Here is a 21,164-nt window from a genome sequence, read left to right on the forward strand (position 1 = left end):
ATGTGTTGGTGCTGCTTCTTTGGCGGGGCGCTAGCAGTGTGCTGGTCGGCCTCCCGAGGGAGTGTCTCGCTCCGGCTCACTGTGCTCACCTGGCGTCTGGGGAGCTCCACCTCTCGGGCCGTTTTATGGGGCTCAGATCTGCTCAGCGTCTCCAAACTGCTATTTCGCCTTCTGGTGATTTTGTTCACCGATCTCCAGGCTTCTTGGTGAGAGTTTTTCCGCTATGCTGTGGAGCTTAATTATTGCGGTCTGGATGGGGGGAAAGGAGCGACGCTTGGGCACGTCCTCTTCCCATCGCCGCCATCTTGGAATCTGCTCTTGTAATTTTGGGTGAGATGTCTATACACTTATATTCTTGACCTTAACATTGTTGCCCTTTTGGGATACGGATGTGTTTTGGACTGTATGATGATTGCAAAGTTTTGCCTGGTTGAGAAGGTGTCACAATCTGGACGATGAATCAACAAGTGGAGAGTAATCCAGTGAGAACACCATAAACAAAGGCACTCACCTTGAAGTGTGTGGTAAAGTGGTCGTTTTGGAAGAAGACAACTGGTAATTGGCTCTGCGGTCTCCTCCGATGAATGTAAACCTTCCTAATGATACACCCCTCTGATTTGTTCATTATCACAATCCAAAGGAGCAATTCATTCGAGGGCGAGGTACCCTACAATATGATATCCCAGGCTGGTTACCAGTAGGATCCGGGTCCGCTTAAACAAGCACCTCCTTCAGATCCCTAGTCCCCCTCCCCCCCCCCACCACCCCTAAGGAACAAGGAGACTGATCAGGGTCTTGGATTAATACCCCCACCCTGCCCCTCCTATGGGTTGAGGAATTCTTACCTAAGGTCTGGATGGGCAGTCCTCCGAGTCCAGAGAAGAAAACGTAACAAGGGAGGAAGGTTAGTAAGGGGACTAACCCAATCGACACGAGGGCTGCACTAGGGGTGAGTTGGTGCACCCTGCAAGAGCAGCAAAACGTCCAGAAGGTCGCGTGCACAAGCGCAATAGAAGAGGAGTCCGTGGTGAACAACCAGGTGAGAAGTGGGAGAACAGGTAAGGCAGGATAGCTTACCGTGGAGGAGCGGATGCTCTGTTGCTTGTGGGAACTGCAAGCGGATCCGAATGAAGGGCGAGGTCAAATCCGTGCCAGCAGGTACAGGGACAAAAATGGAAGGCAAAGGAGTCCAGGTGCAGGCTGAGGTCAGTCAAGGCGTCCGGGCAGAACAAGGTTGAATGGAACAGGCAGCGGAAGTCCAGGGACAGGCAGGTGGGCAACAGGAATCTTTCACGGAACAAAGTAGCACCACAGGTAACTAAGATCAAAGACTTTAATCAGAAGCGCCCGGGGGTTAGAGACGGCATGCTTTATGGGAATACGGAAGTCGGCGTTGGCTCGGACACACCGCGTAGGGTGTCATGTGATGACTTAAGTCCTGCGCGCCGAGTTGACAACCGGCGTCTCGCAGACAGTATGCTTTGCCATGGCGACTTCCCAAACAGTCTCTAGCGCACATAGAAAAGGACTAGCAACAGATCTGTAAACCGTAGAACGGCAGAAACACCTTGAGAGGAGCAGGGGAGTTTTGAGGTCTGGCAGGCATGACAGAAGGGTTACATTAACTATTCTGGTCTTGGTTGTTTTATTTATGCATCCTGTCATAAACAGGAATTTTTACTGTCTCACCCTCTTTATTGCCTCACTCTGTTCGATAAAGCTGTGGATGCTGTGTATCCATGCGTAATCTCTGAAGATGATCATGGCTCGGTTGCTTGATTTTAGATCTAATCCTGTGTGTTTTTGGGAGTGTTTCCCAAGCTGCATTGCTAAGCACAACACAAAAAGGTTGCTAGAGTTGTAGCTAATAATTGTAATGCTTTTTTTCCTTCCAGTTGGCATCGGTCGTTCTGAAACAATATGTGGAAACGCACTGGTGTTCTCAGTCTGAGAAGTTTAGGTCACCAGAGACCACAGAGAGGGTAAGCATGCTAAATTATTGTACACTACTTGCATTGGCTCTGACACTGGGGTGTTTCAAAATGAAGATTTCCTCCTTTTAAAGTTGTCATTGCTAATGACCACAAGGAAACCTTGATGAAGAGATTACTTGTCTGTTCAATTGGGGCTGGCATTTGTGTTAATGTGGAGGCGATTGTGAGGTTGAGGACTTTTCTCATGTAAGTGCAACAAACGCCAGTCCCCACTCATAGCATTGGGTACATGCATAGCTGTTAACATGCAGCTAGATTCCATAAAAAGGACAAGTGTGAGCAAGGCTCATATGGAAAGATTGTTGTGCAGAATATAAAGTTGAATTGGTGATGGGCTATGTGTTTTTGAAGGAATCTCCAAAGCTTTTGCTCAATGTGGGTTTCACCTTCCAAAACGGAGACAAACGGACAATCATTAAGCTTGCCTGACTCACCACCAGGTGGCTGTGGCCAAGGCCATTTTTTTAGGAGCGAGGACCGGTGGACCAAAATGAAGAGTAACCGTTTTACTTTGAACCTTTGAACAATGGAACATTCACACAGAGGAATAATGATAATATTCTTTAACTGGTAAAATGCAAGTAAGGTGTTGATGCAGGTTACAGGAAAGTGTGATGGGGCCTGTACCCTGGCCTTGTTGAGAGGGGGTAGAGGGTGGGGAAGAGTCCCGCCACTAAGCAATTCAGAGCCAGTTCTGACCATGAGGGGGCCAGCAATTTTTGAGGACCCCAATTCCTGTCCCTTTTCCTTGTGCCAGTATGCTTGTAAACAGTAAATGCTTGTTTTGCACCATGCCTTACTAACCAGATGCTTGCTAGAGCTCATCTGTCTTTTATAGAGCCACCAATCTGGAAAACAGACGGAGCAAAAGAAACTAGCCAGCCCCCTACAAGAGCTGCAAAGTAAGAAGGAAGACTGAGACCCCTTTATGGAAGAGAAACACTCGGCTAACAGAAGTTTGCTGCAAGAATCAGGGAAGCTGACGGGCATGGCTCCCAGACAGCAACTTCGGGCAGCTCAGTCCCCACTGGAGCACAGGGGACTAGGAGGGACACTGACCCCTACAGAAACTTATGCCTACCCTATGGGGGGCGGGGAAGGGGCAAGTCCCCTTACAAACTTAGTCACTGGATTTTCCGAACGGCCATTAGTCATGCAGCTGGTCCACGGTTTGAGAAGGGGTTGGGCTTAATCCACTCTTTTCTACGATCTGAACCACCTGCCGGGAACACAGTGCAGGATGGAACACATTGAGCAAGACAGTGTGGGTTGTTCGGGTGAGAAATAGAACAAACATCGGGTGTTACCAACCAATAGCCCTGTGCTGCACTCCTGATGGGATAGACTCCCCAATGTGTTTTAATAGCCAGTTGTGAAATGGGATCTCCAAGCAAGGGGAAGACACCTTTCACAATGGTATATGTTAGACTCTTCGAGAGAAAGGGAAATCTAGTACTCATATGTGTTCATAATATATATTAGCTGTGTTTTCAAATGAAGGGATGTCCACCTGATACAGTGTAGTCAAGAGCCATCAAGAACATTCCCAGTACAGGTGCACAATATATATATTTTATGACAGAAGGTATTCAAACACAATACAAAAAATAATACATGAATGGTAAGTCAATTCAAATCCAAGTCTCATAAATACAGTTGGATAAGGCGTCCGACTCAAAATAATCAGATCACATCAAAAAACAATGTAATGGAGGCCACCAGGGGGCGCAGGCGTGATGGCCGCCTGATCGTTCGGCTCCCCTGAAGCCCCGAGAGATTTGTGGAGTAAACTGCGCTAAAAGGAACGTTCTCCTCCTACAAAGGCTGAATCCAGGTGGGGGAACTCCTGGGGACTCCGGAGACACCTTCCCGAGTCTTGGGGGTGCGCGGGTCCTCGAGATGTTTGATTTGAAGCATTCGCCCTTCCCCTCCCCCATCCGGGCCCGTGCCACGCATGAGGCGAAGCTCCGCGGCCGGGCTCCTCCTCTCTGCGGATGAGCGTCCTGCCGGGATCAATCTGAGGAATCGACACCCTGCACCTCTGAAGGCAGCGCAGAAAAGCCTGTGGGAGTCCCTCTGAAACCGGGGCCCTCGCCCGTGGGGGCCTCCCCAGACGAGCCCACCTTCAGCTCCCGCTGCGGCAACTCTGGACGTTACTACGCTTTGGGCCTCCAAGGCCGGACCCCGGTCTGCCGCACACGCATCTGTGTATCTTGACCCGGGCCGTCGCTGGAGCGCGCCCAGGCTCCTTCCGCTCCTCACCCCCCCAGGCGTGGGGGAACATCTTCGTAACAATTACCATAAGGACTCTCCCCGGCTACTGCTGCGACACAACTCTTAGAGGCCTACACCAAACAGGCCCGGGCCGACGCGGGTGCGCGCCTAGGACCCTCTGCGACCTTTGAAAGAACCTACCGGCCCCACGTCGGAGCAACCATGAGTAGTGGCCGCCGGGGGGTTGGGGCGCGACCCGCCCGTCCTAACCACCACACCTCATCGGAGTTGGCGCGGATCGAGTGGACTGTCTACCTGAGCCCCAGGGGGAGATTGCGGGGAACTACGAAGACCTTGAGGGGGAGACACCTCATGAGTTGGAAAGGAACCCTGGCAAGATACCAATTCATTCCCCGAAAACAAGAGATGGAGACCAACCCGCTGCCCACGCAGACCCCTGACATGAACACCATGCAGAGCAATATCCAAACAATCCTAGACGAAATCAGGGGGATGAGAACAGACATGGGTGCCAAGCTGGCTGACCTCACCGCCAAGGTCTCCACGTTGGAGGATAGAATGGAGGGGGTGGAGAACAACTAGGCTTCCACCATCTTCCTTGAGGCTCAGATTGAGGCGAGGTTCAAGGAGATGCAGCGGCGTGAGGGAGAGCTCCGCTTCAAAGTGGACGATATGGAAAATCGTGAACGGAGGTGCAACCTGTGATTCTTTGGCCTGTCGGAGGTGGAGGGGGAGACCCAGACCGGCCTGGAGGGCAAAGTGCAGGAGATCATTAGGATTGTCCTGGGAACCGATTCCGGAGAAACCATCCTGATCGACAGAGTTCATCGAGCTGGTGGAGGCGGTAGGGGCCCACGCTCCATGCTTGCGAAGTTCCACTATTACACGGTCAAAGCAAAAATACTTGAAAGAGCTAGAACCCTAATAGAGATACAATTCGACAACTCCAGGGTGGCAATATACCAGGACCTGTCTAACGCTACAAATGAGGAAAGGAAGAAATGTGCCCCAATCACCAGGTGGCTCCAGGAGAAGGGGGTCCGGTACCGCTGGGGACACCCATTCTACCTATCTTTTGAGTGGCAAGGGGAAAACTTTCAACTCGTTACAGAAGAAGACATCCAAAGAGGCATCGACGAACTGATCGAGGTCCCTCCGGGGCCCTCGGCGGAGAGTGGTGGACCCGACAAAGACCCGAGTCGGGCCCCACGGGGCCCTGACCACAGCCAGGGGAAACGCAAAGTGAAGGGCACCTGGAAATTCAGGAAAACCAGACACCCCTTGGAGGGACGCGGAGGACCCGCATGAGTACGAGATAGAGGGGAGAAGAAATGGAACGCAGTGCTGATCGGTTGTGGTTCACTCGCCCGCTCGCCCCGGCAAATTGAGGAAAAGCATTTGTTTCACTTCCGCGGATGCCGAAGCACGCGCAGTGGATCCGAGTGACTGCGAAGGAAGGTGAGAAAGTTAAAGAATGTGATGTTGTTGTGTTGTACTGCTTCCGACCGCTGGGTCCTCACGGGGCCCCTCACGTTTGGGGGCGTTTGTTATGTTGTGATGTTGCCACGGTTGGCGAGGCCTAGGCCGAAATTGAGGGCTGAAGGTTTCGGGTCCCACCTGCTTGACACACGGAGGGGGGGGTTTCTCTCGGTCGTCAGAGGGTGGCCAGCTGCATCCCCCGAGGCCCTCAAAGATCCCTCCAACTCACATTGGAAGCTAGTTCACGGTTGGACCTAGCTCCGATGAGACACGTGGCAGGAGTAGAGGGGACTGGGGTAGGGGAGGTCTTGTGGAGGGACTGGACCCCGACTAAAGCTGCTGAATGTTCTGAAGGGTAAAAATTGGAGGGTATGCTCCACACTATTTATCTCTCGGGGCCCAGGCAGCGGCCCTGGTGGTTCGTTGACTAAACCCGATGTCTGTCAGGCGATGGAGACGGACGCCTACCAAAATGGGTAAGGGAAATGGGGAACCGCGGAGGGGGGACTGAAGGGGGGGAGGGGAAAGAAATGGGGAACGCCACGCCATGGTTCTGGGGTCCAAGCCAACAGACAAAGGGGAAACTCACTGAGGTTTCACAGGGCAAGGATAGCGACGACCATGGTTGAAGGTCGGATCGGTACGCTCAACGTTAAGGGTCTAAACTCGCAGAACAAGCGGTCTCTCACGAGTAACTTATTCCGCAAACAGAAATTACTGGCCCTCTTCCTACAAGAAACCCACTATAGAAGGGGGGCAGAGTCCACGATTAAGGGAAAGGAGATAGGCAGAAACTTCTGGGCCTCGCACAAATCCTCTAAGAAGGAGGTTATCCTCTTGGGTAAATCGCTGCACCTCACCGATGTAGAGACGAAGAGGGGCTTTGGAGGCAGATTTCTGGCGATCAAGGGGTTAGCCCAGGGTACACGAGTCGCACTAGCCACAATATACGCACCCAACGCCGGCCTGGTCAAGTTTATTCGCAGGGTCTTTGAGGTCATTTACGGGTGGGCCGAGGGAGCCACAATCCTGGGGGGACTTCAATCTCATTAGACCCCCATCTGGACTGGTGGTCAGCCAAAGGGACGGGACCAAGAGCCCCCACAAAGGACAATCTCGCCTTGAGGATCCTCCTACAAGAATACTACTCGGTTGATGTATGGCGCAAATGCCGGCAGACCCCTGGGGGTTACACGTTCTTCTCCCCTCCCCACCAAACTTGCACTAGAATTGACTTACTGCTGGTCTCGGAGGAGGGAGGGGGAGAGGTTGGGGACCCTACGGTTGAGTCAGTGACCTGGTCAGATCATGAGCTCCTCGTTATGGAATGGCGGTTGCAAGCCACTGTGACATCACGTAGGTGGCACTGTAACGATACCCTCGTGAGAGACCAGGTGTTTAGGGAATTCCTTAGGAACAAAATGAAGGCCTTCTTCCTATCAAACGACACAGGGGAGGTCCCAATGGTCTCAGTCTGGGAGGCAGCGAAGGCCACCTTCAGGGGTCTCATCATTGTAGAGGGTGCAAGCAAGAAGCGAGAGAGGGCCCTGATAGAATCCAGACTCCGGGAAGACCTGCGGGCCATGAGGGCACAGCTCACCAAGGGAAACATAGACCGCGAAAACCTCCTGAGTGAAATGAGAGGGAAGAGACAAGCTCTGCATACAATCCTGATTGGAGAGGTAGTTAAAAAAATGAGATACACGAAGCAGAGATACTACGAGAGGGGCAACAGGGTTGGGACTCTTCTGGCGCACAGGCTGAGGGGAAATAGGGCGGACAGACACATAGAAAAGGTCAGGGACGGGGCGGGTAACACCCAGATAAAAACTGAACATATAGCACAATCATTTGCGGCCTTTTATAGGGCCCTCTACACCAAACAAGAGTGAATCACTGGAGAAAATTCAAAAATATCTTGATGACCACCCCCTACCCAAGCTCACAGACCTAGAGAGAGAGACACTGGACAAGGAGATAACGGAGGAGGAGGTGGAGGAGGCCATCAAAAAGCTTAAAATAGGCAAGGCACCGGGGGAAGACGGGTACACAGCGGATTTCTTTAAACAATTCCAGTCCGAACTAACCCAACTGCTGACCAAATTATTTAACCATATCAAGACCTTAGAAACCATTCCACCGACATTCCTACAGGCTATAATCCGTTATCCCCAAGCCGGGCAGAGACCCAGCAGAGTGTGGATCATATAGGCCCATCTCGCTCCTGAACACAGACGCCAAGATCTTCACCAGGATCCTGGCGACACACCTAGAACGATGTCTCCCCTGGCTGATTCACCCCAATCAGGTGGGCTTTGTTGTAAATAGACAAGGAGCGGATAGTATGCGCAAAACCCTGCACATATTGAGCTCAAATGGAGTGAAATCCGATGGTGCCCTTCTCCTGTCTCTAGAAGCGGAAAAGGCGTTCGACAGGGTGAGCTGGGCCTTCATGGAGGGGGTTCTATCGTCCTTGGGGATGGGATCCAGGTGGCAGGGATGGATGACAGCCCTCTACTCCCGCCCTTCCGCTAAGGTGGAGGTCAATGGAAGAGAGTCCGAGTCCTTTCCTTTAGAGAGAGGCACAAGACGAGGATGCCCATTGTCCCCCCTCATATACGCCCTGGTAATGGAACCGTGGGCCATAGCAATCGGGACCAACGATCAAATCCAGGGTGTTAAGATAGGGGGAACTGATTACAAAATAACCCTGTTTGCCGACGATGTCCCAGAGGTGTTGAATAGTCTGGAGCGATATGGTTCCCTGGCCGGCTACAGGGTCAACGTGGATAAATCAGTGGCATTCCCGGCAGGCCAGCTCAACGAGACCGAGAGACAATATATCGACAACCTTCCGTTTTGTAATCGTACAGAGGAATTCTCCCACCTGGGGATCCAAATTCCATCAGACTTGGGGGATCTCTTCAAAGTAAACTACCCGCCCCTATGGAGGTCGATCAAACGCGACCTGGGACGTTGGTCGAAATCCGGCCTCTCATGGATGGCTCGCCTCAACTCCATCAAAATGGTAATCCTCTCAATTCTTGTACCTGTTCCAAATGCTGCCAACCCAGATACCAAACCCATTCCTCCTGGAGATCAAACAGGCCCTTCTCCGTTATCTGTGGGCCGGTAAATCCCATAGAATCACCTACGACACTCTCACAAGACCCGAGGATGAGGGTGGGGTGGGTTTTCCCGATCTTGACACCTACTATAAAGCGTCACAATTGCGCGTCCTTGTTGACCACCTGATGACTGGCCCAAAGAAACAATGGGTAATGCTAGACAACTCTTCTCGCCGGTCACATTGGACGAATGGCTATCGGTCCCCAAGACATCCATTCCAAGAAGGGTTCTGAAGGGAGTGCTGTGGTCTATTTGGAAGGAAGGGGGTTATCTGAGATGGCTCACAACGTGGCCCTCACCTTTGAGCTGCATCTGGGCCCCACCACTTTGGGGAAGGGATCAACGAACCACTAGCCTTCCAGCAATGGTATGAGGTGGGTCTTTGTATGGCCGGACAGCTCTGGGTGGATGGGGTGTTTATTTCTCTAGGTGACTTGAAGGACGCCCTGGGCCTCCCTGACCTCTCCCCCTTTCGATACCTACAGCTCAAGGGTGCCCTTACCGAGAGTAGATGGGGAGACACACTTAGGCGGGACCTAACCGATTTTGAGAAATTCCTTATAACGCACAAAGGCACCAAGGGGGTGATATCGCGGCTTTATGACTTCTTGCTGTTCTCTACTCCACGGGACCCCCCATCTTCCCAAGTACAATGGGGGAAAGACCTGGGCACCCCTATAACGGCGAAGAGATGGACCAAGATCTGTAGGCAGGCACACCGCTCCACAACGGCACCCTAATACCGCCATCAGGCCCTGAAGTTGATACACAGATGGCACTACCCCCCACAAAGGATAGCCAGAATGAGAAAAGGCCACAACCCCCACTGCTGGAAATGCCATGTTGAAAGGGGAGACTATGTCCATATGTGGTGGAAGTGCCAGGTGGCACAAACCTATTGGAGTGAGGTCCTGTCTTGGATAAGGGGAGTGGACGGATTGGTGAGAACTCTGTCCCCCTGGCTGGTGTTCGGTATTGAGGTTGAGGGGGGCCCCAAGGTGAAACACGACCACATGTTGCAGGTCATGCTAGTCGCGGCTAGATGCTGCTGGGCCCAGAAATGGAAATCACCCCGACCTCCGGGGGAGTGGGTAGCGAAAACACGTGCAATCTATGATATGGAGTGTTTCACCCACCTGATCGATGAATCCAAATCTAACATCGAGGCCCTATGGCTGCCATTTTTGACAAATATGGGAAAACAGCCTGAGGCACGAGTAACCATCTCAGACGGTTCTCTTGATGGGAACAACACGATTGGGGCTACCCCCTTGGAGTGGGAGGAGATCGATTGTTATAAGACATGTGGCTCTTACATGTTGGACCTTATTTTCGAAGCACTGTTTCTCTTTCGGAAGCAACCCTATGCTCGCATTGTATCCTCAGAAGATGCGCTGGACCCTGTTATCTACCATTAAACCATGGCGTGGGATGGGGGGAGGGGCAGGGGTTGCAGGTGGGGGGGGGAAATTTGTGACCTCGCCTTGTTATAAATGGATGTTTGCATTATTTTTTGAATTATGTCATAACTGTAAAATTCCAATAAAACCAAATTTTCAAAAAAAACCAAATGTAGTAATTAATCATATGTGCAGCAAAACTCTTCGTTTGATGCAAGTGTACAAAACATACAATAGTTCAGATTCAGAGTTAACAAACAATGTGTATGTGCTCCAGCAGTATGGGTAGTCGGATCCCTACTGCTCTGTCTTTTATCCTAAACACTCCTAGATTTAATATAGTGCCAACGCGTTTCGGATGCCGATGAATCCATCTTCAAGGCAGGATATGTAAAGTTCCTTAGAGCAATTGTGGGTTTTCCTAGGGAAATGTAAGTAGACTAATTAGCTCTCAGAGAATTGTAGATAGTTGGGGATTGTAGTAAACACAAACATAGGCACTAACCTTGAAGTTGAAGTTATAGGTCATTCGCTTCAACCTGTATAGTAAGCAAAAAATCATCCGCTAAGGCGAATCTAGATTATTAAACTCCGAGCATTAAAAAAGAGGAAGGTAGTAGTATCACTCACCCAGTCCAGAGGCGAAAGGGAATCACCCCGGGTGTGAGTAGATTGTTGGGAGGGATACTAATTACCAATAGGTTGGTAACGATAGTGTACGTTTCAAGAATAATCATAGGCCAACTCAGGATTGGTATCCAGGTCTGGTAAAGAACATGACGGTGTGACATGTATAACTTAAAATAGAATCCCGTGTCATACACGGGTAGAGGCTATAGTGCGTATTGCATTGTTGTGAAAAACACAACTCATAAGGTCAATCCACTGACTCAACCAATATTACCTTTTCTCACAGATCAGACGCAGTTCATGAGACGCCCATCAGTCAGACGCGCCCCCTGACTGCAAGTTGTTATATGGTAGCGCGGCCCCTGACTGCAAGTTGTTATATGGTAGCCATGGCAGCAGCGCGCTTGCGCACCGCTACGATCGTCACCATGTTGGAAGGGGCATTCGAAAAGCGATCGGTAAAATCGTATCGATCATATACCTCCCCTCATGTGCCCACAGAAATAACAGAATGTGCTATGAGTGCCAATAACTGCAAATTCGTTCAGTGATTCGCGTTTCCTCGAACACAAAGGTGACTAGAAAAACGAGTGGGTCGCCATGGCAACGACGCTAACAAACAAGGCGCCAACCGAAGGAGCAGGGCAGTGTCAAGACATATAATGGATAAGATGTAGTGTTGGCTTAGTGAGGGCAAAGGTACTACAGTATGAGTGTGCATGTTTGTGTGGTGAGCGAGTAGAAAGCCTAGTGTAAGGAGTTGTAAAATGGATGCTATGTGGGTAGAAGGCGAAGTTGTAGGGAGTAGTGGTATGGAGGAGGGAGTCGTAACCCCAAAGGCTGGAGGCAAGATCTGGGAGGAGTGAAACATTAAATGGAAGGGTCGGGGGGGGGGGGGGAGGGGGAGGGCAGGTGAGGTAGATTGAGTACGAGTACCAAAATTAGTGGGCCAGTTAGGTCCAACCCTGTAAATGTCAAGGCACTATCCCAAAGTCTTGTTAGAATACCTACCTTTTGGATAGAGCAGGGTCATGTTTTTGGCCCTTCCAAGATGGCCGCTGTTAAGACGGATTTCTGAACTCTGTCCTGGTGGCGCAGAAGTTCAGAAGGCCAACCTAATTACTTGGAACAGGGTAACCTCTGGACAAGCCAGACCAATCAAGGTAGCGATCGCGGCGGTCAAGACTAGGTCTCAAGAGGGGTGAGGGTGACTGAAAGCCCGCAATGAGCACACAAAGCAAGAGCGCTTACAAACTACTCCAAACAGTTGTTATATCAAAAATATAAACACATTTATTTTAAGGCCTTTAAAACAATGACCGTAGCGAGAAAATCACAATATCACAATATTAAACCAACACATACCATATCAACACAATATATATACAAATACACAGTCGCAAGCGTTTAAAGCACGAAATATGTAGTCCACCTGAAAGGAAAGGAAAACAGGCAGTGCGATAACGCTTTAGACTCAGTTCGCCTTCAGAGGCACCTAACTAGATGGAAGTCCGAGCCCTGCGAAGAGTGGAGCCTTGTGCTCAAAGTACCTGCCACGCCGGTGCCAACGGGCAAAAGGGGAAGCTCTTCGGAGGAAGTCAGGCAGTTCGGGTTAGTGCACAGCAGAAGGAGAACAGGTTCCGCAACTCAAGCGCAGCCTCCACAGCGGGCAGAAGCAGAGCGCGAGTACGGCCAAAAGGGTGCTGTTTTTTACACAGCGGGGAAAAGCAATGGGCTACTGCAGGAGGGCGACCAGATCCTAGCTAAACTACTCACCGGTCCCCGAAGCAAGCAGACCCAGGCTTCTCCACGTTAGTTTCAGCAGGTGGCAGGTTCAGAAGAGCAGGGAACGCCTCGTAGTCGTGTAGAGCAAAAAGACGTCCCAATCGACGAAACCAGCACAGTTTGTTGCCGCAGCAGGACAACGGAGCGGCCGTGTGTATTCGAGCCAAATGAACACTCCTCCCTTCAGACTTGGGAACGCCAAGTGTACGAAGCGTGGGAGAGTGACAAGGACTCGAAATACAACACAACCTGGCGGCGGTTACAGAGCAGGACTCCCTTGTAAGCTGGTCCGTCAACTGGATGGCCCAGAGACACTTCCGAAGGCTTACTTGGCAGGAGATGATGAAGTCGCCGGGAATAGCTGTTCCTGCTATTCCAAAGGTCGAAGCACCAGTACAGGCCTTCTGGTTCGATCCAAGGAGGAAAGGGTTTCACAGGACGACAGCAGTGCAAAGGAGGATTCCTTCAGCGGGTCACCAGCGATTCCTCGGTCCAGCCTCTTGGTTGCAGGATACTTGGCTCCTGTATTCCTTCGTTCGTGAGAACTCAGGAGATCGACATGGTAGTGGTGTTTCCAGCCCCCTCTTATCCACGGTTCCCTTCGCGCCAAAACGGAGGGGAGCCAATGGGAGATCCGCTCATCAACACACATACCATACGTGGACCAATCACGGACCACGGTGGTCCCAGGCATTCACACCACCCTAGACTCTCTGGCACCCAGAACGCCAAAAGGAGCTCAAAATAAACAAAACGATCGCTGCCACCATTCGAGTCCCTGAATGACTTGCACCGATCAAATACCATCCTAAAAGAGTATCTAGGATCTGTAGAAGGCTAGAGACCCAAGAGAGCTGTAACTTAGCTTACAGTGCCCTCTTGTGTCATGTTGCACTAAAGCCGCAACATGATAAAGGAAACTACGGGAAACAGCGTTCCCCGGTACTGACTGTTTTAAGGGCATGTCAGTTTCCCTGTAAGAAAGGAGCGAAAGCCCAGAGAAGTGCGGCAGAAGGCTGTACTTCTCTGGCAAAGTCAAGAACAAGGTTAAAAACAATAGCAAAAAGTTTAGGGGTTGCCACATGGAAGGAAAATTACCTGCAATCATGAAATCTTTCCTAACACTCGCCCCTCCCAGACTATGGACAGGGGGAACTAATCCACCCCTGGATGAGTCTCTTGTTCAGGTCGGTTAAACATTCTGGACAACCCATCAGCATTGCTATGTTGGACACCTGGCCTATGCTCAATAGTGAAGTCGAAGCCTTGTAGACTTATGGACCACCTAAGCAACTTTGGATTCTCCCCCTTCATGTTCATTAGCCACTTTAACGGCTTATGGTCAGTCTGCACAGTGAAGTGGGTCCCATAGAGGTGGGCCTCAGCTTCCTTAGGGCCCACACAACAGAGAAACATTCTTTCTCTACCGTGGACCATCTGAGCTCTCTGTCCTTAAGCTGGCAACTAATAAAACCGATAGGGTGTTCCTTACCCTTCTCATCTACTTGTGATAGTACAGCTCCTATCCCAGTGTCAGAGGCATCCGTCTGCACGATAAAAGGTCTTTGATAATCAGGGGCCCTTAGGACAGGGGCCTGGCACAAGGAGTCTTTTAAGCCATTGAAGGCCTTCTCACACTCGTCGGTCCAAGTTACCTTCTTGGGGTTTCTTCGGAGTTGTGAGGGCAGTCAGAGGAGCAGCTATGGTGCCATAGTCTGCCACAAAAGTGCGGTAATACCCCGTGAGTCCTAAAAAGGCTCTCACCTGGGTTTGCGTAGTGGGGGTAGGCCAGTCTTGTACTGCTTGTACCTGACTGAGTAGAGGCTGTCTCCTCCCTCCACCTACTTCATGTCCAAGGTAAACCACTGAGCCTTGTCCATTTTGGTGAGGGGCCACTCGGACACCCTCAAAAGAGCTATCTGAAGGACTGCTTGGGAACAGGCCGGGGAGAGGTTCAGACTCCTCTCCCGCAACGTCTGAAGCCAGTAGCAGTGCTGCGATTTCGACGCTTGGGCCGAAAGCCTTCAGCCTATTCACGTGAAACACTTTGAGCCTGTCCAGGCCTTCCAAGGTCCACTGAATAGCTAACCTCACCCAGGGGCTCCACCACTGGGTAAGGGCCTGACCATTTGTCCTGTAAAGCTCGAGGCCTTATGAGATTCATGATCAGGACTTGCTGACCAAGTGTAAAGTTAATGAGGGAAGCTTTCTGGTCGTACTAATGTTTCACCAGCGCTTGCCCTGCCTTCAATGTATCACTAGCCAAGCCCATCAGAAGTACCATCCGTTTTCTGAGCCCTAGCACATAATCAACTACATTGGTAGTAACAGGGGGAGTGGGCATCTCCCATCCCTCTTTGACGATGGCTAAGGGTCCCCGCACGGGATGACCGAACAGAAGTTCGAAGGGGCTGAAGCCAACACCCTCCTGTGGTACCTCTCGGTAGGCAAACAGTAAGCATGAAACAAGATCCCATTTTCTTCTCTGAGGCTCCTCCAGAGCCCCAATCACGCTCTTTAACGTCCTGTTGAAACGCCCCCCCAGACCATTGGTCTGGGGGTGGTATGCAGAAGAGAACCCGTAGGTGACCCCACATTCTTTCCACATAGCCTGCCTATACTTCGACATAAAGTTGCTGCCATGATCCGACACAACTTCTTTAGGGAAGCCAACCCTAGTAAATATGCCGAGTAAAGCTTCTGCAACTGATTTGGCAGTTAGTTTTCAATGGGATGGCCTCAGGATACCTGGTTGCATGGTCGACCAGCACCAGGATAAACCTATTGCCCGAGGATGTTTGCGGGTCAAGGGGACCAACCATGTCGATCCCTACCCTTTCAAATGGTACCCCCACAACTGGGAGCGGGACCAACGGAGCTTGGATTGTCGCGCCAACCTTACCAGACAACTGGCAGGCGGCACAACTCCTGCAGTGACTTTCTACTTGCTCCCCCATCTTGGGCCAGTAGAAGTGCATGGATAACCTTTGCTTGGTCCTCCTCATACCAAGGTGACCAGCAAGGGGAACGACATGCGCCAACTGCAGGAGGAAGGGCCTAACAGCAAGGGGAACCACCAACCTCCTATGGTCTCCTTCTGTAGACTCTGTGGGCTCACTATACAGGAGTCCACCTTCCTGGTAAATCCTATGCATCCCAGGAGGTTCACCCTCAAGCTGGGAGCAGGCCTGTCTCCTTAGGCCTTCCAGAGATGGGCACTCACGTTGGCCTTTACTGAATTCATCCCTATCAGGACCTCCTTCAACTAACAAGTCTTTTAGTTCAGGATGATCGTTGGGGTCGAATACTTCAGGCATCGCCACCTCCTCGTCAGGCCCGGGCGATTGACCAACTTCCTCCACCGCAGTGGTAGGCGAGCTCGGGGGAATATTCTCTTTCCCTCGTTTTGACTTGTAGACTCCTTTCGCCTTGGGTTTCCCCTTCGGCTGGGGCGGCGTATTGGACTTGGCCAATGCTGCCCGTGCTTGAGACCGTGTGTAGGGTCTTTCGGCAGTGTCTCCTACGAGCCCTAAAGCTCTGAGATCATTACCCAACAAGACCTTTCCCGGGACGTTTCTCTGAATGCTCACTGGAATCCTGACTGCTGTACCATTTAAAGTAAGATTTACAGGTATTACTGGAAACATACGGAGGGGGCCGTCAGCCAACTTAGTGGGCATCAGAGTAGCTCTGGCAACTTCCTCTGAGTCTACCAAGGTAGAATCCACTACAGTGCGACTGCACCCACTATCCCTAAGATCTGGAGTATCCACTCCATTGATCAGCACACTGTCTTTAAAGTAGTGCTTGGTATTATCCGGAATCCTAGCATAAGCCTCTGCGACTTTAGGCTCCCAGGAACCCAGGGATACTAAAACTACCTCAGCCTCTATTCCGTTGGGAAATGAGTCTGAGGAGAAGGATGCTCCTGTAATCTCTTCTTCCTCGTAGGAGGAGAACGCCAGATTAGCGGAGTGGACCCCCAAAGGTCTAACCTTACAACGGGGATCCCCCTTCACATGGTCAGTTGCTCCACAAGAAAAACAAGCCCCAGTGGGTCTGTTTACGTAGGGAGGCTTATTGTAACCAGAGTTCTGTTTCGGAGGCGAACCTCCACTGCCCTGTGAGTTCTCTTGTGTCTTACCCTTGTTTTTCTTTTTGTGGCCCTTATGGGAAGAAGATTTAGCAGATTCCCCACCCTCCATATCTTTGGACTTTTTCCCTTCCTCCTGCTTACCAGGATGAGTTTTGTCCTTATGGGACACTCGATGTGACACCCATAAGTCTGCTGCAATGGCCAGCTTCTTAGGATCTATCTCCTTCGAATCGGCCAAATGCTGCTTAAGCTCCGGGGAAGAAGCAAAAATATGTTCCAGCATGACAAGATTTATCATGCCTTCGAAGTTAGAAACCTTATAACCTTCGACCCAGCCAGTTAAGTTTTTCAAAGATTCAGCGACATAAGATACCCAAGTACCACCTTCCTTTTTCTTATACTCTCAAACGCTTTAAATATTGGGCCGGAGTCTTCCCAAACTTTAAAATGAGAGTTTGCTTTAACATTGCGAAATCAGCCCGCTCAGCCTTCGACATTTCCATAATGGCACTACAGCCAGAATGGGGCAGTCTACTGAGCAACCAGGCAATCACTTGAACCTCGCATGCATACTCAAACGCATTCAGCCAGTCCATAATGTCATTCCTTTCTTCATACACACTGAGCAGATCTTTCGGAAACCGTGGATGAGAGGAGGCCCCAGACCCATGTCCAGGACCCTTGGACCCATTTGCAACCTGAAGCTTGGCCAGTTCCAACTGGTGATCCCTGTCTTTCTGTTTTTCTGCCTGTTCGATTTTTAGTTTGGCTATGCTGAATTCAAGCTCCTGCTGCCTAAACCGCAGCTCTTGCTTCTTGAATTCAAGCATAGCCTCCCCATCAACACTGGCAGAGGAAACATTAGACATCACATCCTCCCTGTCCTCGTGGTCGCGATGGATCAGTGCAGCGGCAGAACCGTCGGTTCTACCAGTGAGAGCAGCCCCACCACCTTCTGCACTGTCCTCAGAAGTTATAGCGTCAAGCTGCGCTTCTTGCCACGCCACGATTCTTTGGATCATTTCCAATTTAGTGCCTTGGGAGGAAACACCTCTCTCCGCACACATCTTTTTCAGCGTTTCTGATTTGGAAGCATTTAAAGTTAACAAGGTATTTGTTTCCATACTGTTTGATAGGACTATGGCCTTTTTAAAGTTATACTACAACAATTCACTACGTGTACTGGTTGGAATAACCTGAAATGCCTTAGTTCGAGTGCAACACTGGATACCTTCAGTCGTATCCCACCGCTGTACACCAATTCGTTAAGACGGATTTCTGAACTCTGTCCTGGTGGCGCAGAAGTTCAGAAGGCCAACCTAATTACTTGGAACAGGGTAACCTCTGGACAAGCCAGACCAATCAAGGTAGCGATCGCGGCGGTCAAGACTAGGTCTCAAGAGGGGTGAGGGTGACTGAAAGCCCGCAATGAGCACACAAAGCAAGAGCGCTTACAAACTACTCCAAACAGTTGTTATATCAAAAATATAAACACATTTATTTTAAGGCCTTTAAAACAATGACCGTAGCGAGAAAATCACAATATCACAATATTAAACCAACACATACCATATCAACACAATATATATACAAATACACAGTCGCAAGCGTTTAAAGCACGAAATATGTAGTCCACCTGAAAGGAAAGGAAAACAGGCAGTGCGATAACGCTTTAGACTCAGTTCGCCTTCAGAGGCACCTAACTAGATGGAAGTCCGAGCCCTGCGAAGAGTGGAGCCTTGTGCTCAAAGTACCTGCCACGCCGGTGCCAACGGGCAAAAGGGGAAGCTCTTCGGAGGAAGTCAGGCAGTTCGGGTTAGTGCACAGCAGAAGGAGAACAGGTTCCGCAACTCAAGCGCAGCCTCCACAGCGGGCAGAAGCAGAGCGCGAGTACGGCCAAAAGGGTGCTGTTTTTTACACAGCGGGGAAAAGCAATGGGCTACTGCAGGAGGGCGACCAGATCCTAGCTAAACTACTCGCCGGTCCCCGAAGCAAGCAGACCCAGGCTTCTCCACGTTAGTTTCAGCAGCTGGCAGGTTCAGAAGAGCAGGGAACGCCTCGTAGTCGTGTAGAGCAAAAAGACGTCCCAATCGACGAAACCAGCACAGTTTGTTGCCGCAGCAGGACAACGGAGCGGCCGCGTGTATTCGAGCCAAATGAACACTCCTCCCTTCAGACTTGGGAACGCCAAGTGTACGAAGCGTGGGAGAGTGACAAGGACTCGAAATACAACACAACCTGGCGGCGGTTACAGAGCAGGACTCCCTTGTAAGCTGGTCAGTCAACTGGATGGCCCAGAGACACTTCCGAAGGCTTACTTGGCAGGAGATGATGAAGTCGCCGGGAATAGCTGTTCCTGCTATTCCAAAGGTCGAAGCACCAGTACAGGCCTTCTGGTTCGATCCAAGGAGGAAAGGGTTTCACAGGACGACAGCAGTGCAAAGGAGGATTCCTTCAGCGGGTCACCAGCGATTCCTCGGTCCAGCCTCTTGGTTGCAGGATACTTGGCTCCTGTATTCCTTCGTTCGTGAGAACTCAGGAGATCGACATGGTAGTGGTGTTTCCAGCCCCCTCTTATCCACGGTTCCCTTCGCGCCAAAACCGAGGGGAGCCAATGGGAGATCTGCTCATCAACACACATACCATACGTGGACCAATCACGGACCACGGTGGTCCCAGGCATTCACACCACCCTAGACTCTCTGGCACCCAGGATGTGTATTGGGACCAGACATCCCAGCCCACACCCTGGAGGCACACAAACGACATGTAGAAGCCCGCGAAAGCAACCACGTTTCGCGGGAAAGTACATGCCCAAATAAGGAAGGCCCCGGGTCTCTCGACCTGGGGAAGGTGAAGGGAGCAAGACGGTCAGTGGACAAGACCAAGGAGCCTCGTGGTCTGGCCATTTTGGGAGCCAGGCCACCATTTTGGGTTCAGTGCGAAAAACGTGCTCAGAACGCCAAAAGGAGCTCAAAATAAACAAAACGATCGCTGCCACCATTCCAGTCCCCGAATGACTTGCACCTATCAAATACCATCCTAAAAGAGTATCTAGGGTCTGTAGAAGGCTAGAGACCCAAGAGAGCTGTAACTTAGCTTACAGTGCCCTCTTGTGTCATGTTGCACTAAAGCCGCAACATGATAAAGGAAACTACGGGAAACAGCGTTCCCCGGTACTGACTGTCTTAAGGGCATGTCAGTTTCCCTGTAAGAAAGGAGCGAAAGCCCAGAGAAGTGCGGCAGAAGGCTGTACTTCTCTGGCAAAGTCAAGAACAAGGTTAAAAACAATAGCAAAAAGTTTAGGGGTTGCCACATGGAAGGAAAATTACCTGCAATCATGAAATCTTTCCTAACAGCCGCCATGGTTTTCTTTGTTGTGTAGGCAGGCTGTGCTGAACCACCTCTCCCTGTGCTGCACTCCCATTGGTTGTTGAGTGTTTTCTTACATCCTCTCAGGGACCGGCATGCTTCAGCCGGCCCTCTCAGCAAAGGCCCACTTCCAGGGCCCCTGTCTGCTCTCACAAGGCTAATTGGGGTCCTCCCTGCACCTTAACCACAATGATGATGCCACCTCACTCCTCCAAAACTATGGGTTAGTTCCCTCCTTATGGGCTCACTTCTACTGTCTTTGACTGTCACTGTTCTTTCTGCTTGTTACTCCCATGTTGTCATCCTGCTGCGCAGTGCTTCCTAAAACCCTTTGCTAACATCCGATTCCAAGATTGAAAAAGTCACATCTTGCTGTTTTTGCTTTGTGCTAAAAAGACAAATCTTGCTATCCATTGTGAAATTCTCTGTATTCTGCTTGTATACTGTTTCTTCTCCGTAACTTGCCAGCCCAGTTACCTCACCCCACTCTCTTGTCCCACACCTACCTACCTTAGCCCCTCCAGTATCTCCATCCTCTCCTCACTTCCACCCCAATGGTGCTTTCCGTTTCTCCTACCTTCTCCAACTGCTTCTCCATTGACTATCCTTCCCTTCTCACTAAGTCTGGTAGAAAGAAGTTCAAAAGGATATTTTGGCCTCTAACCCTGGTCTTCCTATCGCCGACACCTACTCCAATGCTTCCGCCAGACAGACCCTTACCGATATCCTCTTTGTCGTTCCTTCGCCACATCTATGGACTCCTCATATGGTCCCTGTGCTCTGCCCTATCTCCTCCTCTCCCATTAATGGTGGCACTCGCTGGGAAGTTCTCATGGCTTCCTTCGACTCCTCTAAAGTCATCATTAATATCTACCTAAATGGCGCTGTCAAGGTCCAAGGCCCTCAGGCCAATCTCCTCCTCTTTGATAGGCGCTTCCCTCGCCTCATCAATTGCCCCTCATCTCCTGCTGTCCCCTCCTCTCCCCCCTTGGCTACCTTGCCCCCCCTCTCTCTCTCTCCTCCTCCTCTGCCCCTCCTAGGGCT

At 50.8% G+C, this 21,164-nt stretch overlaps 1 protein-coding gene across 1 annotated transcript in view; it reads left to right on the forward strand.

Annotated features, from left to right (window-relative positions):
• Window positions 1-21,164, forward strand: part of IPO9 (importin 9) — a 904,513-nt gene that overhangs the window by 148,454 nt on the left and 734,895 nt on the right. Inside the window, exon 3 of the mRNA XM_069633697.1 lies at window positions 1,896-1,982. Coding sequence (XP_069489798.1) covers window positions 1,896-1,982 — 87 coding nt within the window. The remainder of the gene's footprint in view (window positions 1-1,895; window positions 1,983-21,164) is intronic.

The sequence above is a fragment of the Ambystoma mexicanum genome, chromosome 13 (genome assembly GCF_040938575.1).
Source record: "Ambystoma mexicanum isolate Mex_15411 chromosome 13, UKY_AmexF1_1, whole genome shotgun sequence".
In the NCBI taxonomy this organism is placed as follows: domain Eukaryota; kingdom Metazoa; phylum Chordata; class Amphibia; order Caudata; family Ambystomatidae; genus Ambystoma; species Ambystoma mexicanum.